This window comes from Chiloscyllium plagiosum, unplaced genomic scaffold, assembly GCF_037043375.1.
Source record: "Chiloscyllium plagiosum isolate Xiang-an unplaced genomic scaffold, Cpla_swu_hap1 HiC_scaffold_4, whole genome shotgun sequence".
Classification (NCBI taxonomy): domain Eukaryota; kingdom Metazoa; phylum Chordata; class Chondrichthyes; order Orectolobiformes; family Hemiscylliidae; genus Chiloscyllium; species Chiloscyllium plagiosum.
This window is the reverse complement of record NW_028270142.1, coordinates 140,374,249-140,400,869: the sequence shown is the minus strand read 5'-3', so window position 1 is coordinate 140,400,869 and position 26,621 is coordinate 140,374,249. Positions and strand designations below refer to the sequence as shown.

The 26,621-nt window shown below is 40.9% G+C and overlaps 2 protein-coding genes across 6 annotated transcripts in view; one reads left to right on the top strand and one right to left on the bottom strand.

The window, feature by feature from the left end:
- Nucleotides 1-6,610, top strand: part of pop1 (POP1 homolog, ribonuclease P/MRP subunit) — a 63,079-nt gene extending 56,469 nt beyond the window's left edge. For all 3 annotated transcript variants that reach the window (XM_043687652.2, XM_043687654.2, XM_087986725.1), the window contains exons 14-16: nucleotides 870-1,024; nucleotides 2,395-2,763; nucleotides 5,324-6,610. In XM_043687652.2, the coding sequence (XP_043543587.2) occupies nucleotides 870-1,024; nucleotides 2,395-2,763; nucleotides 5,324-5,975 (1,176 nt within the window). In that variant the 3' untranslated portion in view covers nucleotides 5,976-6,610. The remainder of the gene's footprint in view (nucleotides 1-869; nucleotides 1,025-2,394; nucleotides 2,764-5,323) is intronic.
- A 16,048-nt stretch (nucleotides 6,611-22,658) lies between these two features.
- nipal2 (NIPA like domain containing 2) overlaps nucleotides 22,659-26,621 on the bottom strand; it is a 76,108-nt gene continuing 72,145 nt past the window's right edge. For all 3 annotated transcript variants that reach the window (XM_087986724.1, XM_043687659.2, XM_043687656.2), the window contains one exon: nucleotides 22,659-26,139. In XM_087986724.1, coding sequence (XP_087842850.1) covers nucleotides 26,030-26,139 — 110 coding nt within the window. In that variant the 3' untranslated portion in view covers nucleotides 22,659-26,029. The remainder of the gene's footprint in view (nucleotides 26,140-26,621) is intronic.

Below are 26,621 nucleotides of genomic sequence, written 5' to 3'. Positions count from 1 at the left end.
CAGCTTGTTTTTTCCTGACAATCAACAATAGATTCGTGGTAGTCATTAAACTCTTCATTCCAGATTTGTATTGAATTCAAATTCCACTAGCTGCTGTGGTGGGATTCGAACCCACGTCCCTAGAATATTACCTGGGTCTCTGGTTTAACAGTTCAGTTTAACCACTAGGCCATCACCACCACCCAAGTTCCAGAATTTTTCTGCCCATTTTTTAAAACTGAATTTTATCTAATATCCATCTGCCCAATCTGCTAGAGCTGACTGCCTCCTCCTGAGGTCACCTCAGTTTTTCTCATTAGATTGCTGTTTGCAGGAGTGTCTTAAGTGCAAATTAACCACTGTGTTTCTGACGTTACATTCAGAAAGTACTGTAATGGTTAAGTACTTCAAGATGCCGAGTGGAAATTGACTCTGTTTTTATTTTCCCGTTTCTCTTCCCTATAGACATTTTGCTGCATTTTATTGGGACCTAACTGCCTTTTCCATTTTTTCAGTTCTACCAACATTTTTAGTAATACTTTCTCAGTATTGCAACCCAAAAAACGATGTTTTATATCACTTTGAGATCTTATGAAAGAGCCAGTCATTAGTGTTTTCTAGTCTACTTGAATGTAGAAAGGTTGATCCCGCAGAATACATTTTTGACCCACCATTTGTGCTTATATAGATGTGTAGGTATTGACTAAAGAATTTAAAATTTATTTTTGTCATTTTTTTGCACTAAAGAAGTAATTTCAGATGGACATTTTCACTGGAATTCTTTGATTTACTAGTCCAAGAAAACGTTAATGTCAGATTAGAATGTTGTCCATTTATAATAAGGTTTTGAATCACTAGCTTGTTTGCAATTTTGTAGCTTTTGTTTTCAGATCTACCGGGGAGCGCGAGTCGGAGGTCTGCAAGAGGGAGCCAAACACACACAGTACAAGGGACTTCCACATTTCCCAGATGATTTTCCAGACTGTCCAGCAGGCATCCAGCACAGTGTGGAGACCAAGAAAGAGCTAATAGACAAATACAATAAGTAAGTAACTAGTCCAAATGCAGGTAGCAATGTAACATTGTAACTTGCTGTGAAATTAGAGCTGAAAATGCACAAGTAACGCCATCAAAATTTACAAAGCATGATTAACACTTTGCTCCAGATATTTCTGTCCTGTAATTAACTGGCCTATGTCCAAGAAATTCAGACGAAACATACTGAAAAGTACACACCTATCCAGTCTGACATTAGTGCCATGGAGGCATTGGTTTAAAACTCAGTACAGAAGAGAATGTAAGTTAAATTCAAATAATAAACCAGAATTCTAAAGCTGCTTTCAAGTATCACCAGTTGTAAAAACCAATGTAATGTCTTTTTAGGGAAGGAAGTCTTGCCATCTTTAGCTTTCTAGTATATATGACTCCAGACCCACAGCAATGTGGCTGGCTCTTAACTGCCCTTTGAAATGGCCAAACAAGCCACTGGGTTCAATATAGCAAGAGATGAGCAACAAATGCTGGTATTGCCAGCGATGCCCAATGACAGAGTAACAAGAAAAAGAAAACCCAGTCTTTCTAATATCTTCAGGCTCAGCAACTGGAAAAATCTACCCCTTTTGCTTTTTATTAAACATCCTGTATTTGAAGTTTTTCCATAACTGGAATCCTTTTATTGTATTTTGTTTATTTACAACACCTGCGTGAAGTGAATGTCTGGCTTTTGTAAAGCTGCACTCTGATGTTTTGCTCACAGGGAGCATTATTCGATTGTGGTCAGATTTTGTGGTTCAAATTATAAATTTGCCTACTGTTGGTTGTTTCTTCCTACCCTGATTTTCTTGAAGTAAGACATCTGGATAAACCTGCCATCACTTAGCTCTAATCTTTGTGCTTTCACTAGTATTAATCATTGTCCCTTAGAACCAAGCTGTTATTGATCATATGATAAGAAACATTGTCCTAACAACTTGGATTCACGTTGGCATTTGGTAATGCTCAGAATTCCCTATATTTTTGACAATTTTAAGACAAGCTTCTAAAAATGATAGTGGCTTATTGCTCATGGGTAGCAAGCCAGACTTTTTAAACTACCTGTGAGACAAATGTTTTGGTTTTTATATTGTTTAAATATTCATGTCACAGGTTTGCTCTTGCCTTAAAGGTTTAACTTCAAGAAGGTTAAAGGCATTAACAAATATCTAGCCATCCCAGTTCACTTGGAAGGCTAACTGAACTAATACAATTCATGACAAACTGTCAAATCCATAACTAAACCAAAGATTCCTGGTTTATATCATGGCCTCCTGTAGTTGCTCAAGTGGGTCCTTTTTTCACTCCTCTTTGTAATCTTGAAAGATCATGTTGGAAGTTTTCTGCTATTTCTATGAGTTAAGTAACCAGATGTGTCTCTAGGTATCCACCAGCCAAGAGGCCTAACTATATCCATTATGGTACCATGACTCCATTCCGTTGTCCCTGGCAACAGCTAGTAGAAGAGTGGGAAGCCCATATCCAAGGGGGTGATCTCAAACTTGCTGTCAGTGGTAAAGAGCAAGAGTTGAAGTTTGAAGTGCAGAACCCTAATTACAAACACGCTGGAGTACATGAAAACAAAGCTTCTGAGGAAATGTCAAAAGAGGATAAACCATCAGAGCCGGATGAGGAAATGGAGGAGGATTCTGAAAGTGTGACTATTCTTGAGCGAAACACAGGATGTGAAAATGGCCAGAATGTAATTACTCAAGACACCCCAGCAGAAAGTGGGCATGTTTCCGTTTTGAGGTCTGTATATAACTTATGCCATAACTTGTTTGTGGATTGAATTATCTACAAATCATAAGATTATTTGATAAAATATTCTTTCACAATGTGTTCTCTGCCTAAATTGGACTATAGCATGATTCTTTGGTCAGGTGTCTCAATTTAAAGTAGTACTCAGCAGGTATTACCCATATGTAGCGAGTACTGAAGAAATTGCAGCTATTCATATTCAACTGTAGAACTGTTCTTTCAATTACTTCAACCAACCAAGAGACTAAAAGCTGAACTCCTTGCTCTAGGAAGGAGATACTCCATGTTTAACTTTGCACAATTTAATTTAATGACCAGAAAGGAAACACTATCTTCCCTTCTCTGCACCTCCAGTTAAATCCATGCATATGGGTGCGAGGTTATCTCCTCAGTCAATGGTTTCTGCACTTGTAAGACTGTGGGAAGTAGCTGTGTTGCCACAAGGTTGGAGGGTAAAATCGGGTAGGGGGTCGATGTGCAGTCAAAATGCACAAAATAAGAGAAAATATGCAATAACACCATCATTGAGCATTGGGAAGGCAATTCCACATACCCATCAATTCAGAAAACCTAGTCTGCACTTACTGCAGTGCTTTAACATTGATTCTGGATTTGAAACTCTATCCAGGAGTATATTGATTATTCTTGGTTTGAAGGAGAACTCCCTGATATCAATCCTAGACCCTTGACATCCAATGGTGTTACCATCACTTGTGCCCCCAACAGCAACCATCCAGGGCAGGGAGGGGTTATTACTATTGAACAAAAACTAAACAAGGTAAGCCATACAAATGTTATGGCTACAAGAGTAAGTCAGAGTCTGGAAATTCTGCAGCGAGTAATTTGCCTTCTGTCTCTCCAGTGCCTGACCATCTACAAGGCACAGGTCAGGAGTATGATGCAATTCTCCCTCTTACCTGGATGACTGCAACTCCTTCACACTGAAACAGCTTCACACTATTTAGGAGAAAGTAGGCCAATTGATTGACATGCCATCTACCACTTTTCATATTCACTCCCTTCACCACCACCAGCAATCTGTATGATTTGCAACAACTGACCCAAGGATTCATAGATAGCACTTTCCAAATGCAGAACTGCTTCCATTGAGATGGGCAAGGGCAGCAGATGCATGGGAACACCATCACCAGTAAATCACCTCCAAGCCACTGGCCATTCTGACTATGGCTTCGTTCCTTCACTGTCAATAGTCAACATCTGGAACCCCCTCCCTAACAGCATTGTGTGTTTACCAATGACAACATGGACTGCAGCCATTCAAGTGTCTGACCAGCTCCACCTCAAGGGCAATTAGGGACAGATAATAAATCCCTGATGGCAAAGCCCACATCATTTGAATAAGTAAAAGTAGATTCAAGTCTTTACTCCCATAGATTAACTTGAAAACTTAACATTCATAGTTCCTTGAAGGTGGAGTTGCAGGTCAATAGGATAGTGAAGAGGGTGATTGTATGCTTGCTTTTATTGGTCACTGCATTGAGTATAGGAGTTGGTTGTACATTGGTTAGACCAGTTTTGAAATATTGCATGCTGTTCTGGTCTTCCTGCTGTATGCAAGGATGTTGTGAAATTTGAAAAGGGTCAGAAAAGATTTACAAGGATGTTGCCAGGCTTGGAGGGTTTAAGCTATATGGAAGAGGGTGAATGGGCTGGGGCTATTTTCCCCAGGATGTTAGAGGCTGAGGTGCGACCTTTATAGAGATTTATAAAGTCATGAGGGGCATGGATAAGGTGAATAGTCAAGGTGTTTTCCCTGGGGTGGGGGAGTCCAAAACTAGGAGGGCATAAGTTTAAGGTGAAGGGGGAAAGATTTAAAATGGATCTAAGGGGCAACATTTTCATGCAGAGAATGGTGTGAGCTGCCAGAAGAAGTGGTGGAGGCTGGTACAGTTACAGTATTTAAAAGGCATCTGGATGGGTACATGAATAGAAAGGGTTGATGGATGGAAGGGTCTGTTTCCCTGCTGTACAACTCTGATTCGACAAGATAATATTTCTAATGACTGACTTTTCAATATTATTGTGTGAATGAAACTTGGGCAAGGATAGAGTTATCCGCGGCCGAGTCCTTTTGAGGCAGTGGTTCATGATTTTTGGAAGAGATGTGAACAGCACCCAAAGCACGGGATCTATATTACAGTGCTAGGAAGCACAAAGTTAGAAAGCAGTTTAAAGAAGATGGGTTCGTCTGCCAGATTGGCTTGGAGAAAGCATGAGGTGAAATCAAGGGGAAACTGCAGAAAGAAAGGAGATTAGGGCTCAGGGAGATTTCTTGAACAGGTGCTGAGGCAGCCGAACAGAGTTTGAGTGATAGAACTAGTGGCAAAGAATTTGCGTGCATTCCCTGCACTTGCTGAGTGTTGAGACAGCATGGAAGAGCCTTTTAATAGGGGCAGTCGTAGCTGGAGTTTATCATTGTTTTCCAACTTAAATGCGTTCTATGCTCACACATTATTTGAAGCAGTTTTATTCTATTGATTCTAGGAATAGGCACATTATCATAGACTTGAACTTTTCTGTTATGTTACAGGAGTAGAAAGTTGTTGAAGCAGATATCCATGTGGTGTCGCCCTTCATCCAGCAGGGGTCAGCAGACACAAAGATATCGAGGGCCTGCTCAGGTGCCACTGGCAGCAGATGCTGTTAAATCCATCATCGGCTCTTATCCTCGCTTCCTGATCTGGGTCAGACTGTCATTGTTGAAGAAAGGCAATCCGATTGCTAATGCAACCATTTGTGTTCCTTCCAAAGAGGACCTTCAGCTGTTGGTGTCGGATCCTAATTGCCCTGGCCCTCAAGAATCAAAGCATCGAGACCCCTTCAAACAGAAGTGCAAAGCCTTGAAGAACAAGAAGAGAGCTTTGCCCAAGGTTCCAGAGACAACAACAGCTGCAGATTTGGGAATAACATCCGTTTCTGGTTGTGGAGTCAATTTGGTTCAAGGGTTATGGCCTGACCAAATACGAAATGTAATGTCCCATTGCTCCAGACTAGCAATCGGCTATGTCAGCCAAGGAGATTTTTCACTAACTGTAGGTTGTGGAGAAGCATTGGGATTTGTGAGTTTATTGGGACTCTTGCATATGATATCCAATCAGCCACCAGACCAACGCGGCCTTGCACTTGTAAGGAACCCAGCTTCTCTGCAGTATCGATTTGCTAAGATAAACATTGAAGTATGATCCCCAATTTAAAATATCCAGTTTGACTCAGATTATCTCCAAGCGTGCCTGAAGTTAAATATTTATATTTCCTTTCAAAAGACCAGTCTTGTGTTTTTTATTTACAAAGGTATCCAGTAGAATACAGTTGCAAAAGTAAAATACTTATGGAAATCTGAAATTAAAATAGAAAATACTTCACAGATCAGGCAATGAATTTGGAGAGGTAAACAGGTAACATTTCAAGTCAATGATGTTGAAACAACAGTTGACTCTTTCTCTGTATACAGATATTAGCAGACCTACTAAGTTTCTCCAGTATTGTACATTGTTATACTATGATTCAGTTCTTGAGTTCCAGTTCTAGCATTGAGTAGGGAAATCTACAATTAGATTCAAAGAAGGCTTTTTCTTTTTGCTGCTCCAGGTCATGCCATCCCTACAAGCCAGCCTTCCTGCAAAAAGATAATTTCCAGTAATGGTTATAATAGCCAAATGAATTTCATTGCAACTGCAATATATTTTATTGACATTAAAATGAACTTGGCATAATTGTAATTATTGTGAAGATGCTGAACTAAACAGGAAATAATCAGTTATTTCATTTTCAAATATACTTTGTCATGAATGTAATTAACAAAATAAAACAGCTGTGAATGGTCTTTTTTGTATGATGCTTATTTTCATCTTTGAGGTATGCACGAGTTCCTCAAGGAGGGACCTAGGCTCACCCACCTTAAGGTCAGATGTGATGCTGATTGGACAGCGTTCAGTACCATGTGTTACATCAGATACTGATGTAGGCCGTGATCATCTGCAGCAACATCTCGACAGTGCTCATGCTTTGGCTAATAAGTGGCAAATGCCAGTCCTGCCACACTGGCACATCCAAACAATGACCATCTCCAACGAGAGAATCTAGCCAATTTACCTTGACATTCCATTCTTTGCCATTGCTGAATCCCTGACCATCAACGTCATAGCAATTACCATTGACCAGACATGAAACTGGTAAGGCAATATAAATACTGGCTACAAGAATAGGTTGGAGGCTGAGAATCCTGTAATGAGTAACTAGCCTCATGACTCCCCAAGCTTGTCCACCATCTACGAGGCACAAGTCTAATCTGCCCTGACTATCACTATTTCTTCATGATCCAGCTACTCTTGTGCTCAATGTTTCAGATATTGTCTCATCAAAGCCCTGTGTAGTTGCAGTAAGTCTTAATTTTGTACTACAACAGTTTGCAATAAAGGTCAACATAGTGTTTGCCTTTCTAATCGGTTACTGTACCTATATGGGAACTTAAATGCAGCCAAAACCCCTTCAATATCAACATTTAATAGTTTCTCAGCTAACTGTGTGGAATCTCCAGGTACCTAGCATCATCAATACCCATCCAGCTGCCAAAAAAGTCCAATTAAAATGAAAAATTCTTGCATTTGGCAACTTTGGAATAAGCAATAATTATTATAGAGTCATAGAGATGTACAGCATGGAAACAGACCCTTCGGTCCAACCTGTCCATGCCGACCAGATATCCTAACCCAATCTAGTCCCACCTGCCAGCACCCGGCCCATATTCCTCCAAACCCTTCCTATTCATATACCCATCCAAATGCCTCTTAAATGTTGCAATTGTACCAGTCTCCATTACATCCTCTGTCAGCTCATTCCATACACATACCACCCTCTGCGTGAAAAAGTTGCCCCTCAGGTCTCTCTCATATCTTTCCCCTCTCACATTAAACCTATACCCTCTAGTTCTGGACTCCCCGACCCCAGGGAAAAGACTTTGTCTATTTATCCTATCCATGCCCCTCATAATTTTTTTTGTTTAATAATTTTATGGCAAAATGACTAAAGATTGGGTCATGCACATGGTTTTGCAGTAGAAGATTAAGTCCACGGGATTTTAAAATATAATGGAGAAATGTGACATTCAACAAACAAGATTGGAGCTTTAGGGCCAGTGAAGTTACTCACAAATTAGAATGAATGAGGAGGCAATGGCACAGTGCCATTGTCACTGGACTAGTAATCTGGAAACTCAGGTAATGTTCTGAATCTCATCTCGTAGAGGTGGAATTTAATCTGTGTTAAAATTCTAATGATTACCTTGAAACCATTACCGATTGTCGTAAAACCAGTCTGGTTAACTGTTGTTTCGGGAAGGAAATCTACCATGCTTACCTCATCTGACTCCACGAAGTCACATGGCATCAGGTCAAGTATGGGCAAGGAAACAACCTACTGACTATGTTCCACCCACACACGCACTCCCTTCTTACACCTCCAAGCTGATGAATGATGATAACTCTATGTTGAACATGCCACTGAGGGTGGCAAGGATGGAGAATTTACTCTGGGACCTCAGTGCCACTGGTCAAGTCCTAAAGTACATTGCTGCTAGACTGGGTTTGCAGTAGATGAGGTAAGCAAAAAGAGTGAAAATTATACATGACCTCTTCACCAGTCTGCCTATCACAGATGCATCTAAAATGACTGTGTTGGTAGGTGTGCCCTTGTGGAGATGAAGTCCTGTCTTCACATTGAGAATATCCTCCATTATGTTGTGTGTCCTAAATGGAATAGACTTCAAGCTGATCTAGCAATTCAAGACAGGGTGTTCCTGAGGCACTTTGGACCATCAACAGCAGCAGAATTATATTCCAAGAATCTCGTGGTTTGGCATCTACCATTACCATCAAGCCAGAGGGTCAACCATGCTTCAATGAAGAGTGCAGGAGGACGTGTCAGGAGCAGTATCAAACTTAAATTGAGATGACAACCCGGTGAAGTTACAAACTTGTGTACTAAACAGTAAAAGCAGCAAGTGCTGAGTTAAATGATTCCTTGGAGTCCTGCCTCATCCAGTCGTGAATTGTAGTGGATAATTAAACAAGTCACTGGAAGAGGAGATTCCACAAATAGTCCTGTCCTCAATGATGGGGGAGCCCTGCATATCAATGCATAAGATGAAAGCAAAATATTACAGGAATTTGAATCAGGTATAGAGAATGCAGGAGAAACTCAGCAGCTCTGTCAACCTGTGTGGATACAGTAAAATGGTTTGAGTCCAGTATAACTTCAGAGCAAAACAAAAGTGCAAAAGACAAGGCTGATGCATTTGGAACAATCTTCAGCAAGAAGTGCTGAGTGGATGATGCATATCAGCCTCCACCAGAGGTACCCAGCACCAGTCTTCAGCCAATCTGATTCACTCCATGTGATAGTGCAAACATTATGGGCGCTGCCAACATTCCAGCAATAGTTCAAAAGACTTCTTCCAGAACTTGTCACATGGTTAGCCAAGCTGTTCCAGTGTAATCAGAGAAAGCATTCTAATATCTGGATTGGAAGAGTTTACTTGTGAATAACGATTGGATGTGCTAGCGCCTGTATACTTTGCGCTTTCAAGGTGACTTGACTACATCTTATAAGATCCAGAGGAGTTCTGACAGGGTAAGTATGGACAATATGTTTTTGCTAATGGGAGAATCTAAAAATAGAAGACCTCTGTTTAAACATCAAGAATCACCCACTTAAAACAGAAACAAGATTAAAACGTTTCTCTGAGAGTCATGAATCTTTGGAACTCCCTGAAAAAGTGATGGAAAGAGAGTTCTTGAATATTTTTAAGGCAGATGTGGATAGAGTTTATTAAAGGGGTGACAGTTTATCGGGGTAGGCAGGTTTGAAGTTATGATCCTTCGGCCATGACCTTACAGAATAATAGAGCAGGCTCAAGGGGCCGATTGGCCTACTCTAGTTCCTAATGCACATGTTCATATGTAGATGTGGATAATCGCCAATAGCAAATTCTGGATTTCTGAGCTCAATATCTGAGCAATTATAGCAAAATCTGAATCCTTCTGTCCTCCTCATTGTTTACCTCTCTACTTAACTTCATCTCATCAGCAAATCTGCACTCGGTCCCTTGATGAACATCATCCTTACAGAAACCTGAGCTGTTTCCATCAAACATTTAAACTTCCAAGTTCGAACTGCTTTGTAAAATGCAGCCCATTAGAGGGCAGTAGAGCTCCAGAAAATGCACTCAGCATTCAGTCTGTGTCCTGAAAGCAACCTTAAGGAGTTCAAACTTTGCCACTGGTCACAAGGGAGTCCATCGCCTGTGACCGACTGAAATGGAGAAGGTTTATTCAGGAATGCATTGAGAGACTTTGTTGGGAACACGCAGATGTGATGTCGAAGTGTTGGAGGAAGTGCAAAAACCTCTAAACAGCTCATCAACCCAATCTTAAGCATCATGTGCCTTGCATGGCAAATTTGACAGATCGAGCAATGGACTTCTCAGAACTCCTAGAACTGGAATGTAAGCAGGTCACCCTCAATCCCGGGTGAGGAGAATAGATGTTACGCCCTGTACTACATCAGTGACTACAATTCAGAAGAACTTCATTCACTGTTAAGTGCTTTGGGACATCTGCTAGTCATAAAATACACCATATAAATTCAAGCTTCTTTTAACCTTTAACTATGTGTCACTCTGACTTTCATTTGCAAGCATTAAAAAAAAGACTTGCATTTATATGCTTCATTTTTTAAATGAAAGGTAGCTAGATTCCTGATTCACATGGGGATGAAAGGTTATTGGGATATGTAGGAATTCTGCGTTGAGGTTAAGTTCAGATTAGCCATAACTTTATTGAATGATGGAACAGGCTCAACGGGCTGAATGGACTACTCTTGTTCCTTGTTTGTATGGTATTATATAGCCTGTTTCATGAGTTTAGGATATCCCAAAGTGCTTTACAGTCAAATAAGTACTTTTTGAACTGGGCTTACTGTCAACTAATGATCTCTAAGTGGAGATTGGAAATAACTATTAAAGATTGAAATGGATTTAATACTTAAACAAAGCATTAACCGAATCATAATACCTCGTCAAATTACATATCCTTGGCCTGCTTTCCAAATGAGGTTAGAATCCCTCATTTGACAATATTGTGTCTCCACTCTGCATTATTGAGCCAATTGTGGCTCAATCAGACAACGTAAGTGTTTACACTGGCAGATAACACTCCCCTTTAGTGTTGCCAGCATTTTCTAAAAGGAAGGAAGGAAAGGTCATTCTTTTTGGTCTTGCTTCATGTTGGACAACTCACTTTGGGCTAACACTGCTTCGTTTTTGCAAACAGCTCTTTTTTTAACAGACGTTTACTCCAAACTTAAACAGAAGAACAAGTCACATTCTTTCCACTGCAATATTTATTTCATCTGTTGTACAAGATGCAATTTTAAAGAAAATGCTAGTATGGTCGTTAGTAAAGAGGAACATCACTGAAAGTATTGTCATCTGCTTCAGGGTAATGTAGATTATTTCAAGACAAAAAAGCATTTACTGTTGTATAGTGCCTTTCATGACATAAGAATGTTATTAAAGTGCTTTATTTCTAGCTGTAAAGTTATGTAATTGTGATCATTGTAATTTGAAAGGCATAGGAACCAATTTGCATATGGCAAGCTCCTACAAATGACAATATAACAACCAAAAAATCTGTTTTTAAATGTTGGTTCAGGGATTAGGAATTGTTCAGGACACCTTGGCTGCTTTTCTTTGAAATGGGATCATTTCTGTTCACCTGAGAGGACAGAAAGGGCCTTGATTTAAATCCCAATTGTGTGAAAGCACTTCTGCCAATGCAATACTCTGCCAGTACTGGCATTGCAATGTCAGGACTATGGAGTATGACCTGAAACCGCAGCCTCTAAATGCTCCCTAGCTGGCACTGATACTGTTGGATGAGAGAATAAAGTATTACTGCCACGATGTACTGAATGTACAGTGTGATAGAAACATAGGGAATAGGAGCAGCAATAAGCCACTCAGCCCTTTGGCCTGATGGATTTTTGATGGTTACAGTGTATTTTGTTTAATACGAATATCTCAGTCTGTGGCTTCATAGAACGTGGACATCACTGCTCACAAGACCAGCATGGCCCAGCCTTAATTGTTGTTGAAATGAGAAGTGGAAGCATCCTATCTGGATGCATCACGGCTTGATATGGTAACTAATCTGCCCAGGACCATAAGAAACTACAGAGAGTTGTGAACACAGTCCAGTCCATCACGGAAACCAACCTTCCATCCATTGACTCCATCCCCATTTCCCGCTGCCTCAGGAAGGCAGCCAACAACATCAAAGATCCCTCCCACCCTGGTTATATTCCCTTCCAACCTCTTCCATCAGGCAGAAGGTACAAAAGTTTAAACACACATACCCACAAGTTCAAGAACAACATCTTTCCCACTGGTATTAGACTTCTCAATGCTCTTCTCAAATTTTAAATGTAAATAAACCTCACCCATTGTGCACCTTCTCCGCAGCTGTAATATTATATACCTCATTCTGTTTTATTACTCTTATGCACTTTGTATGGTATGATTGGCCTGTACTGCACGCAAAACAACTTTACACTGTACCTAGGTACATGAGACAATAATAAATCAAATCAAATCAACTTGCAAGCTAGACCGAGACAAAGACTGATTGATTAAGGCCAATTGTAGCACCCAGATAGAAGCCTGTTAAATCTGCATGAGATAGAGACAGACGATCAAATGCTTGGTTCAGCTAAACACAGTCTTTATTTTTGTTTTGTTTTCCCAAACTGAGGAGACTCTCTGAATCTCCTGTTTTTTTAAAACCCCCACATGACCGCCTAACAGCGGTAGTGCTTATTTTCCCCAGCACCCATGTTGTGTGTGTGTAGGTTAGGACACAGTGAAGAACAACAAGTGCAGAAATCCTTATTCATATTCCACCACCAGGAAGGAAACATCCAAGTGGCCAGTGGCAAGCAATGCCTTTCTCAACAAAGGGCAATGCTGAGTGATCGAAAAAGTGAAAGGGGAGGGCAGGGATTAAATCAAAATAGAGTCGGAGGGGGAAATAATGCATCCCAATCCCTGCGGTGCCTACCTCTTCCTGAAAACCTCGAGGGTGTGGGTAGACACTGTGTGCTCCTTCTCCAGGGACACCTGGGCCCAGTGGAAGAGGGACAGGCAATCAGTTTCCTCCACGGCTCGCTGCCTGGACCTGTTTATGGCCAGTTTGGCCAGATCCACGAGGAGGTCCTCTACACACAGTCTTTATTGAGTTATTTTGGGGAAAGCACAAAAATCCAGTCTTTAAGTGGTTAGTTTTTCCAATTGCTTGTCTGTTGCGATGTCAAGCATTAGTTAAAAGTTTTTTTGAAAAAATGTCATCAGCGAGAAATGAAACATCAGAACTGAAGCAGTGATCTTACCCGTCTTGGCTGCTTTTTGTATTTTGACTTGGCAAAAGATGACAACTGTAGAAGATAGTGATCTAAATGTAATTAAATAATTGAGAACACATTTGTGAACATATTTACAGAGAATGTAAGTTTTTTTATATACAATTCACAGATGTTCTCAACTTTCACGATGCTTATATGTCTTTTGTCTTTAGGTCCCTGTCATGTCTCCCACTTTTCATCTGTGTTGTGTGCAGATTTTCCGGTGAGTGATTGCTCTACCTATTCCATTTAATGTGTTTTGCAAAATGACTGATATTGTTCCGTTTGCCAATGTTTCAATAGACCAAATGTCAGATATAACACTTTTGCGTCCAAGATACTAAATGAATGCAGGGATGTGAGCACAAAATCTAGGTTGACCCTCCCAGTGCAGTGCTGAGGGGGTTCTGCACTGTCAGAAGTGCCACCTTCTGGAAGAGACCATTAAACCAAGCTCCAGCCTGCCATCTCAAGTAGATGTGGATGATCCCATGCTGTTATATTGAAGCAGAGTAGGGGTGGGAGGCTAGCGGTTCTCTTTTACATGCCAGCCAAAATTAACTCAATCATTATCTCCAAAACAGATTATCTCATTGTTTATGTGGGACCTAACTGTCTGCAGATTGACTACAAAGCACTTTGTTGTATTGCAGCATTTCAAAAAGTGCTTTTTTTGGTTGCTGACCACTTTCGGGCATCCTGATGTTGTAAAGGAAGCTATATAAATGGAAGTATGTTATTCAGAGTCAAAGCTACTCCATCATGTTGGATCAAAGGGAGTTTTATGTTGTACAGTCAAGGGCACTCCTAGAGTTCTCATTTCTCTCTTCTTGTCAATGACGACATGGGATCAGAATCTCTGTATACAAGCTGCTCAATTATAATTCCACTTATCCCCCAGCATAGAATGAGATATGTTTATGCAAGGCTTCATTGTACATTATCTAGCTATTTCTCACTAAATACACCTCCAGTGCTGTACTGGAGGCTTTCATCAAGTTTTCATCTCTGGATAATGAATTACACAGTGGAAACTAAACAATGAGTGGAAATAAACACAAATTAATTACTGGCTTGAGTAAAGAGGATTTTCTGTTTGTCGTTAGTCCAGTGTTTGACTGAATTCTTTCCCCTACGTTCCTTGATTTGTTGTTTTCTTTTAAATTGAAGCCTTTTTTTCTACAAGCAAGAATATTTTTGGGAGTATGGCTCTTTATCCAGTTTATCAACGTCTCTAAACCACATCATGCTTTCTTGCAGATGATGCAATTCATCTCAGAACTTGTTTTTGAGCCAATTACTATCAAAGGCATGAAAATGCTGGGCCAGTCTATTTGCTCTTTCTTAGCATCTGCTCAGTTTGTCCTTCTAATGGGACAAAAAGAACTGTACACTACCGAAGGGGGCTATTCAGCCTAATACACTTATGTAGGCCCATTTGAGAGTGTCATCCAATTAGCCATGACTGAGAGTTGGAAGGTTGTGTGTTCAAGTCTCAGGCCAGGACTGGAGAACAAAAAGTAGGGAAATTATGTTAAACTTGTACAGAACCTTGGTTCAACTACATTTTGAGTACTGCATGCAGATTCACTGTCAGAGTAACATTGGAACAGGAGTAGGCCAATCAGCCCATTGAGGCGGAAGTGGGTACTGCAGATGCTGGCATTTAGTGTCAAGATTAGTGTGGTGCTGAAAAAGCACGGCAGGTCAGGCAGCATCCAAGAAGCAGGAAAATCAATGTTTCGGGCAAAAGCCCTTCTTCATTCCTGAAGAAGGGCTTTTTGCCCAAAACGTCAATTTTCCTGCTCCTTGGATGCTGCCTGACCTGCTGTGCTCTCAATAAGCCCATTGAGCCTGCCCCGGCCTTGAATTAGATCATGACTGATCTTCTATCTTCGTGTCATTTTCCATTCTGTCTCCCTTAATGCCATTCGTCTCCAGAAATCTTTTGATCTCTGTCTTGAACCTACTCAATGATTGAGCTTCCACAGTCCTCTGGAATAGAGATTCCAAAGATTCACTACCATTTGAGTGAAGAGATTCCATCTTATTCTCAGTCTTAATCTCAGGATAAAGGGGTAAGGGCTGGGGAAGCTCAGCGACTGAGTATGTTTTAAGGTAGAAGTTAATTTCTGATTTTTGCAATGGGTTGTCGGGATAGGATAAAAGGCATTGGTGCACTCGATCATTGAGTCACCAAAGTTGGTTTGCAGTTGCAGCAAACAATTCGGAAGGTAAACAGGATGTTACCATTTATTTCAAAGGGATTTGAGTACAGAATTATAGAAGTCTTGCTGCTGTATAGAATCTTGGGAGTACTTCATCTCAAGTACAGTATTATGTATATTTTGGTTGTCTTGTCTAAGAAAAGATATTCTTTCCATTGAGGGACTTCAGTGACGTTTTACTAGATTAATCCATGGGGTGGTGTGATTGTTTTATGAGAAGAAGTTGAGAAAACCATACCTGTATTCCTCAGAGTTTAGAAGAACGACTGTATTTATACAGAGTGTGACAGGGTGGATAGAGTTAGGATGCTCTCCTGCTTTCTCCCCGTAACCCTTAATGTCCTTGATACTCGAAAACCTGTCTATCTCCATCTTAAATATACTTAATGACCTGGCCTCCACAGCCTTCTGTGGCAATGAATTCTATAGATTCCCCACTCTCTGGCTGAAGAAGTTTCTCCTTATCTCTGTTCTAAAAGGTCTTCCCTTTACTCTAAGGCTGTGCCCTTGGATCCTAGTCTCTCTTACCCATGGAAATATCTTCCCAACATCTTCTCTGTCCAGGCCATTCAGTATTCTGTGTGTTTCAATTAGATCCCCCCTCATCCTTCTAAACTCCATTGAGTATGATCCAGAGTCCTCAAATGTTCCTCATATGTTAAGCTTTTCATTCCTGGGACCATTTTCGTGAACCTCCTCTGAACATACTTCAGGATCAGTACATCCTTCCTGAGATGTGGAGCTCAAACCTGTGCACAATACTCCAAATGTGGTCTGACCACAGCTTTATAGAGTCTCAGAAGTACATCCCTACTTTTATATCCAGCTCCTCTCAAAATAAATGCCAATATTCCATTTGCCTTCCTAACTACTGACTCAACTTGCAAGTTTACCTTGAGAGAGTCCTGGACTAGAACTCTCATGTCTCTTTGTACTTCAGACTTCTGAATTTTCTCCCCATTTACAAAATAGTCCATGCCTCTATTCTTCCTACTAGAGTGCTTGACCTCACACGTTCCCACGTTGTACTCCATCTGCCACTTCTTTGCCCACTCTAACCTTTCTGTCCAAATCTTTCTCCAGCCTCCCCACCACCTCAATGCTACTTGTCCCTCTACCTATCTTTGTATCATCTGCAAGCTTAGCCAGAATGCCCTCAGCTCCTTCATCTGGATCATTAATGTATAAAGTGAAAAGTCGTGGTCCCAACACTGAGCCTTGTGGAACATCACTTGTCACTGGCTGGCATCCTGAGAAGGACCCTTTTATCCCCACTCTCTGCTTTCTGCCAGACAGCCAAACTTCTATCCACGCTAGCACCTTCCCTCGGACACCATGGACACTTACCTTACTCAGTAGCCTCCTGCGCAGCACTTTATCAAAGGCCTTCTTGAAGTCTGGGCAGATAACATCCATTGGCTCTCCGTTGTCTAACCTGCTCATTACCTCCTCAAAGAATTCTAGAAGATTTGTCAGGCATGACTTCCCCTTGATGAAACCATGCTGACTTTGCCATATTTTACCATGCACTTTCAAGTATTCAAAAATCTCATCCTTCACAATGGATTCCAGGATCTTACCCATGACTGAGGTTAGGCTAATCAGTCTGAAATTCTCCATCTTTTGCCTTACTCCCTTTTTAAATAGAGGTGTCATATTAGCAATTTTCCAGTCCGCTGGGACCCTCCCTGATTTAGCGATTCCTGAAAGATCACCATAACGCCTCTTCAGGTATTTCCTTCAGAACTCTGGGGTGTAGTCCATCTGTTCCAGATGATTTGTCCACCTTCAGGTCATTCAGTTTTTCTAGCATCTTCTTCTTGGTGATGGTCACCATACTCAGCTCTGTCCCCTCACTCTCTTGAACTTTTGGGATATTACGCATATCTTCCACCGAATAGACTGACATGAAGTAATTATTTTGTAAGTTTCATTGAGATCACCTCATTCTTTGAAACCCGAGAGAATTCAGATCTAGTTTGCTCAATTTCTCTTCATAGGACTGCCCCACCATCCTGGGAACAGGTTTGGTGAAACTTTGTTGTACTCCCTGGCAATAATATAATATCTTTCCTGAGAAAAGGAGACCAGAAATGCACACAATTCTTCAGGTGCAAGCTCCTACAACATTGCAGTAAAATTTCACTACTCCTGTACTCAAATCCTCTTGTGACAAAGGCTAACATTTCATTAGTCCCTGGAATTGTTTACTGCAACTCTATATTAGCCTTCATGACTTATTGACAGGGATACCTAGGTCATTTTGTACATCCATATTTTCCAACTTCTCACCCTGTAAGAAACACTCTACCCATCTGTTCCTCTTACCAAAGTGGCTAACCTCACATTTTTCCACATTATAATGCATCTGCCATCTTCATACTGATTCATTAAGCTTGTCTAAATCCTCCTGAAGTAGCTTTACATCTTCCCCACAATATATATCCAATTTAGCTTTTCATAATCCACAAATTTGGAAATAGCGTTTTGTCCCCACATCCAAATCTTTGATTTATATTGTGAACAGCTGTGGCCCCTTGCAGTACCCCACTAGTCACAGCTTGCCAACACGAAAGTAATCCATCTATTCCTGTTCTGTTTACTGCCTGTTATCTAATCATTCATTAATGGCAGCATCTTATAATGCTTTGATTTTGCTAACCAACTTTCTGTCAGGGACCTCATCAAAATCCTTCTGAAAATCCAGGTACACCAAATCCGTTTACTTCCTGTTATTATTTTTTTGTGTAACATTCTCAGAAAACTCCAACAAGTTCATCAAACACAATTTCCCATTGACGAATGTATGCTGACTGTGCCCAGTCAGATCACCATTTTCCATGTGTTTATTTATCAAATCCTTTATAACAGACTGTAGCATTTTCTACCACTCAAAAATGGCTGACAGATCTGATGGTCCCTATTTTATTTACTGCTCTGTTCTAAAAAGGTGGCATGACATTTGCCATCTTCTAATTTTCAGGAATTATTGTAGAATATATGGAATTTTGGATGATTATCATCAGTGCATCAATTATGTCGATGGCAACTTCCTTCAACGCTCCAGGATGTAGTCTTGGGACTCAATAAGTTTCACACCACATAATATCTCCAGTGTAAACATCTTATTCTTGCCAATATTCATCAATCCCTCATTATCCTGCCTGTGATGAAATGGTGAATATGTGTAGATTGTTGTTGTTTGTGGTGAGTTTCAGTTCTCAGAGTTCTGAGTTAGATGTGTAGGTTTGATATTATAGGAGCAAATTACTGCAGATGCTGGAATCTGTACTGAAAACAACAAATGCTGGAGAACACAGTGGGTCAGGCAGCATCCATAGAGAGAGAGCAAGTTAATGTTTAGAGTCTAGGTGACTTCATCAGAGCTGCATCTCAGCATTTTCATTTCAGAGATTATTATTGAAAATGTAACAATTATTCTTTCAGGCAGTGCATTTTAGAGTCTTTATACCTTCCCTCTGGCTCTTGTAGCATATGTCAGTACAGTATCTAAGGGTGTACTTCCCTCAATGTGTAAATATCTGAAGTACCAATTACAGAGATTCGACTCGAATAAATATTTCCAACTGAGAGAAATTTGTTGGCCAATTGTTCTACTCATTTCAACAAATCACTCTCCAAAGATTTCTTAATTCATCATTCTTTCCTCCAAAAACAAAATGCTGTTAATGCTTTTCCTGGGAATTAGGGAGGAATCCGACTGAGTGTGAAGGATTGTCTGACCTCCGAGCACCCAAATAATGTTGATCTTGCTTTGTGGAACTTATATGCCTCGCTCTGTCTAACACCCTATGATGACCTGTATGTCCTTGTTTGCGATGCTCTGTCTGTATGGTCATAGAATCATAGAGATATACACAACAGAAACAGACCCTTTAGTCCAACTCGTCCATGCCGACCACATAAATTAATCTGGTCCCATTTGCCAGCACTTGGCCCATATCCCTATAAACCCTTCCCATTCATGTACCCATCCAGACGCCTTTAAAATATTGTAATTGTACGAGCTTCCACCACTTCCTCTGGCAGCTCATTGCATACACACACCACCCTCTGTGTGAAAAGGTTGCCCCTTAGGTCCCTTTTAAATCTTACCCCTCTCACCTTAAATCTATGACCTCTAGTTCTAGACTCCCCCACTCCAGGAAAAAGACCTTGCCTATTTATCCTATCCATATCTCTCATGATTTTATAAACCTCTATAAGGTCACCCCTCAGCCTCCAACACTCCAGGGAAAACGGCCCCAGCCTATAGCTCAAATCTTCCAACCCTGGCAACATCCTTGTAAATCTTTTCTGAACCCTTTCAAGTTTCACAACATGTTTCCTATAGCATGGAGTCCAGAACTGTATACAATATTCTTAAAGTGACCTAATCAATGTCCTGTAAAGCTGCAACATGACCTCCCAACTCCTATACTCAATGCACTGACCAATAAAGGCAAGCATACCAAACACCTTTTTCACTATCCTATCTACCTGCGACTCCAGTTTCAAGGAAATATGAATCTGCACTCCAAGCTCTCTTTGTTCAGAAATACTCCCCAGGACCTTACCATTAAGTTTGTAAGTCATGCCCTAATTTGCCTTTCCAAAATACAGCATTGCACATTTATCTGAATTAAACTCCATCTGCCACTTCTCAGCCCATGGCCCATTTGTTCAAGATCTCGTAATCTGAGGTAACCTTCTTCATTGTCCACTACACCTCCAATTTTGGTGTCATCTGCAAACTTACTAACCATACCTCTCAAGCTCACATCCAAATCATTTATGTAAATGACAAAAAGTAGAGGACCCAGCACGGATCCTTGTGCCACTCCACTGGTCACAGGCCTCCAGTCTGAAAAGCAACTTTCCATCACCGCAGTCTTTCTCCTACCTTCAAGCCAGTTCTGTATCCAAACAGTTAGTTCTCCATGTATTCCATGATATCTAACCTTGCTAACCAGTCTACCATGGGGAACATTGTCAAACACCTTACTGAAGTCCACATAGATCACGTCCACCGCTCTGCTCTCATCAATCCTCTTGGTTCCTTCTTTAGAAAACACAATCAAATTATTGCTCACAATACAAAAGCTTTACACTCTATCTAGATATATGTGACTACACTAAGTCAAATCAAATCAGCCTTGGAGAGGTAACAGAGTAATGTGTTGTACCTCATTTATCTGCAGTTTCAAAGGTACCCTTGATAAGGTGCACTTGAACAGACAAATAAAGGTGAGAGAAGGTGGAATAGGGACAAATAGCAGCAAGGATTGCTAGCTGGCTTCAAGACAGAAAACAGAGAGTGGGAATGAAGTTATTTCGAATGGCAGAAAGTGGAAAATACTACTTGATGACAATCAGTGCTGGAACCACTGCTGTTCACAATTTACATTATTGATTTGAACTTTGGAATTAAAAGGACAAATTCTAAATTGGCGAATTACAGAATTGTATGTGGTGGGGGCAGTGAAAGGTGGATGGGGTGGTCAAAACCAAGGAACACTGCAACAGGAGGATATTAATGGATTGGCCATTAAGATCAGCTCAGATAAATGGGAAGTTGTGTATTTTTCTTGAAAGAATAGGGAGGCCAATTAGGTCAAGGAAGGCAGTTATGGTTGTTAGAGATGAGTCATCTCAGCTCCAGGACATTTCTGCAGGAGTTATATCACTTTTCCTTCACTGTTGCTGGGTCAAAATTCTGGAATTGCCTCCCCAACAACATTATGGGTCTACCCACAGCACACGTACTGCAGTGGTTACAGAAAGCAGCTCACCACCACCTTCTCAAGGGGCAACTAGGGACGGGTAATAAATGCTGTCCCAGCCAGCGACACCCATATCCCATGACTGGATGAATAAAAACTTTAAATTGGAAAAGAAAAATTTCAGTGAGGGGGTAGAGGGGTACTGAGAGTAATAAAAAAAATCATAAAATTGCACCATGGGTGAGCAAGCCCCTAGAAAACAAAGCAAACTAAACCAAACACGAGGTTGTATTTTGAGAGAGAGAAAGTATTAAAATTATACTAAACCTGTCTCTAACCGAGGTTAGGCTACTGGCAGGTCTGGATTTCCTCAAGACTTGGAGCAGCTCCAGGGATGGGACTTTATCCTAAGTTTCTCACCCCCATTCCCAGTGCCCACAGTTTCCACTACTGTGGAATAAGGCTGTAGTTAGCACCCTGCACTCTCCGTGTGGCCTGTATTACCTGCCCCGCCCCGTAACTTTCATGCAGTCAGGCACAGTTTCTCCATAACTTGTGGTTCACGGCCCTCAGGAGATTCATGAATTATATTCTAGAGTCACGTAACCTTTGAAAGGTAAGTTCAAACACAGAAAATAGAAAAAGGAGTATTCCAGTAGCGCACTTTCTGTACTCTAAGAATATAGTAACATGTGCACAGCATTTATCTATTTGAGTCTGTTCTACATTCAGTAAAAAACATAGAAAACAGGAGCAGGAGTAAGCCATTTGGCCCTTCGAGCCTGCTCCACCATTCAATATGATCATGGTTGATCATCCAACTCAATCCCCTGTTCCTGCTTTCCCCCATCCCTCCATACCATTTGATCCCTTTGGGCCTTAGAACCATATCTAACTCCTTCTTGAAAACATTCAATGGTTTTGTCCTCAGTCGCTTTCTGTAAGAGAGAATTCCACAGGCTTCCCACTCTTTGGGTGAAGACATTTCTCCTCATCTCAGTCCAAAATGGCCCATCCCGTATCCGAACCCCCCCCGGTTCTGGAATCCTCGGTCACCGGGAACATCCTTCCTGTGTTTACCCTGACTAATCCTGTTAAAATTTAATAGATTTCTATGCAATAACCCCTTATTCTTCTAATCTCCAATAAATATAACCCTAACCTATAGTCTGAAAGACCCTTACCCAGTTTCCAATGTGCCTTCCATGCTGTCCATGCTCCCTACCACAGCTCAGTGCCTTTCCAGTCTTTACGCCAACTCACACCCCAAAAGCACCTTCATAGCCTTCATATAAACTTATGCCTCAGACCCACCTCCAAGACCCCTTTGTAGACCTGTACCAGCTCATGGATCTTCTGTGTCCAATCATCCAGCAGATACAATTAGCCAGCCATCGAAACAAATAGTAACAATTACATATACGGAACTGCTCAGAGAAAAGAAAAGTCACAAATCTTTTGACAAAACTTGTGTTTCTACAACTTTATAAAAGTGTCAATCAGACAGAACATGAATGTATCAATAACAAACACTTAAAGCACTTCAAATCTGTTAATTATGTGCAAATAAACATTTAGACATTGACAGAAGAGATCACAGAAAGAACAAAAAAAAACACAGAATATTTCTTGATTCAAATTACCTGCTGTGATAGGGTAATACAAATAGATCTGGTCCTTATATAGAGGTACTGGAGAGGGAGCAGAGAAAGTCTAGTAAGGTGATGACCAGAAATGTGAAGCTGTATGTTAGGACAGGATCAACACACTAGGTCTCTTATCTAAGGGAATGACATACTAGAGATCCTTTAAATTGTGAGGGTTTTGATTGAGTGGCTAATGAGAGAATGCTTCCTGTTGTGGGAAAAGCAAACATGAGGTATCAGTATAAGATAGTCACCAAGAAATCCAATAAAATTCAAGAGAATGGTGAGAATTTAGAACTCAATATCACAGTGAATGGTTGAAGTATTTAGAATAGATGCATTTAAGGGTAAGCTGGATAAACACGTGAAGGGATGGAAGGAGGAGAGGTGAGAGATAGAATCATAGGGACTGTAAACATGGACCAATTGGGCTGAATGGTCTGTTTCTAAAGGCGTATGGTTCAAAAGCAAAGAGGATAGACAAGGTGCTAGTTGGCTGTCAGCTGAAGTGACTCAGAGGGGTATGAACAGGGAGTGTGTTCCTATGCAACTGCTATCCTTGTCCTTTGACATGGTCATAGCCTAGGGTTTGAAAGGTGCAGTCTAAGGACACTTAGTGAATTTCAATTTAGTAAATACAAAGGAGAATGGTGAGTGATGGCTGGAAGAGGCGAGGATTGTGGGAAAGCTGAAGAGGCACAGGAGGAAATGGGAACAACCAGGTGGATTGAAGCACAGGGTGAATTGTGGGAATGGGAAAGTGGATAGTATTTTGTACAGCTCCTGCACCAAAACATAATGTACAACCAATCATACAAAACTACTCCGCCAGCTTCAACCCAAGATGCAGAGAGCTCGGCTGAACAGCAAAAGAATCATCGAGAGGTAAGTAGTAATAGAATAGAATCTAGAATCCCTACTATGTGAAACAGGCCCTCTGGCTCAACAAGTCCACACCGACCCTCCAAAGAGTAAACCACCCAGACCCATTCCCCTACCCTTTAACTCTACATTTACCCCTGACTAATGCACCTACCCTACATATCCTTGAACACTATGAATGACTTAGCATGGCCAATTGACCTAACCTGAACATTTTTGGACTGGGGAGAGACGGGGAGAATGTGCAAACTGCACATAGACAGTCGGCCGAGGCTGGAATCGAACCCAGACAGAAAGCGAGAGAGAGAAAGGATAAAAGTCACAGAGAAAGAGAGGGATGAACTAAGAGAGACAGAAGGGGACCAAGAGATATAGCGAAAGAAAGAGAAGACAGCGACAAGGACAGAGAGAGACAGAGAGAGGGATACAAATAGAAACAAGGATAAAGCAACAACTCACATGCATCAGGGCCAGAAAAGGAAGAGACCGATTTCTGAGCCATCACAAAATGTTTTCTGCTTTCTCTTTAATAATTTTTAAAGGCATTTGCTGAAGGGTAAGAATACCTTGAGAACAGGAATCTTTTTTATTTATAGTAACAGCAGGACTTTAACATTTGAAAAAAAAGTAAATAATTAAAACAAAAAAAATTACAAAATAAATACTTTCCTGCATATTAATATAAATGATGCAATGTTGTAAATACAGTACTTCATGTTGTGAGTTGAAATATCACTCCAGAGACTTGAGCCTAAAATCGAGATTTGACATTCAGTGCATTACTGGACCTCAGATCACTAGGGTGCCAGACAGAGCCAGGGAACTCCTGTGTGTCCTGGTCAGCATTCATATTTCTCTCAGCATCATCAACCCCTATCCAGTCACAGATCACATTCCTGTTCGTGGAAACTCATTATGTACAAAATGAGTGTCACTTGTTCAATGTTAGAAGTGCAACACTGCTGTCACGTTAATTACTTTCTAGAGAATCAATAGCGTCATTACAGGACAGGAGGCCGTGTGGCCCATTCAGTCTACGCTCTCTCTGTCACTGCAGAATGATCCTTTCAGATCCAACTCTACTTCTGCAAGTTTACTTCTTTCAAGTGCTCAATCTCCATCTCCAGTTCTCCCACCCTCCAGCTGAGTTATAGAGTCATAGAGATGCACAGCATGGAAACAGACCCTTCAGTCCTACTCATCCATTCCGACCAAATATCCTAAATTAATCTAGTCCCATTTGCCAGCATTTGGCCCTTATCCCTCTAAACCCTTCCTATTCATATACCCATCCAGATGCCTTTTGAATGCTGTAATTGTACCAGCCTCCACCACCTCCTCTGCCAGTTTGTTCCATACACGCACTACCTTCTGCGTGAAAAAGATGCCTCCTCGGTACCTTTTAAATCTTCCCCCTCTCATCTTAAACCTATGCCCTCTAGTTTTCATCTCCCCTACTCCAGGGAAAAGACCTTGTCTATTTACCCTATCCATGCCCCTCATGATTTTATAAACCCTTATAAGGTCATCCCCTCAGCCTCCGATGCTGCAGAGAAAACAGCCCCATCCTGTTCAGCCTCTCCCTATAGCTCAAACCCTCCAACCCTGGCAACATCCTTGTAAATCTTTTCTGAACCCTTTCAAGTTTAACATCTTTCCTTCTTAAAACATTTCTTTTCCTGCTCAGTCTCATGATAAAAATCTTAAATCTGTGTCTCTTAGCCCCTGTGCTTTAAGGTTTATGATTTCCTGAGGTCATGAAGACAGTACGAGAGTGTGTTCTTGTTATTTAAAATAATCGCTATCATTCCCCAGTGTAGACACTTTTTCTGATTGATTTACCTCTGCATTTCCATTGAATGAAGCAGCAAAGCTGACCTCCTTAAGTGCATTTTATACAACAGATAAAATAAACAATGGAAAGAATTTTCAGCTTGTTTCTTTATCTAAACCTGGGAATAAATATGAGTCCATTTGTCCAGAGTTGTGTGTGAAACCTAAGTAGAAAAGATACTCTTCAGCTCAAAGTTAGTGGTCCAATATGAAACAGGGTCAGGAAGACTGACCATTTGATTCACACTTTATAAAAACTGGCAACTATAAAGGAGTGTTATTTTCCACTGTAAACACTTGCATTGACCGACTGAACCACAATTAGCTCAACAATGCCGAGTTCAGACACAATATTGTCAAATGAGGGATCCCGGCCCAGGCTGGAAAAATGCTAAAAATATCTAACTTGATGAGATGTTAAAGTTCAGTTAATGTTTTGCTCGAATATTAAATCCAATCTGTGTTTGAATGGTTATTTTACATCTTCACTCAGAGAGTCATTAGTCTGTTCTTCATCGTGTACACTTCCATAAGAATTGATGTTGTTCAGCCCTGGTTGGATTTTCTCGGTGCTCCTTTGTTCTGCCAAGGAAATGTAAAAAAAAGACATGATTAAGTACATCTTCTTTTCAGAACTTAATTGCTTCTTTAAGTGGGGTTGGGTAGGGCTAAGAGAGGGAAAGGGACGATTCTGTGACCGTGGTAAATGTATTCCTCCAGAGGCACGGTTTCAGACCCTGGGAACATGTTCAAATCCCATCAAGGCAGCTGCTGGATGTTATGTCCATTTCATACATCGGGAATTTAATCTGAACATTAGCCACGGTGCAGGAGACTGTGCTGACCATCACCGATTATTAGAAAAAACTAATCTGTTCGGTAATCCCTTTAAGGTTGGAAATCTGCTGTCCTTGCCTGGTCTGGCCTACAATGACTCCACAACAATGTGAGCAACTCTCAACTGTCCTCTGAAATGGTCTGATAATCCCATCAGTTCAACAGTAATCAGAGATGGCCAGTAAATGCTGGTCTTGACCACAAAGCCTAGATCCCATGAAAGAACA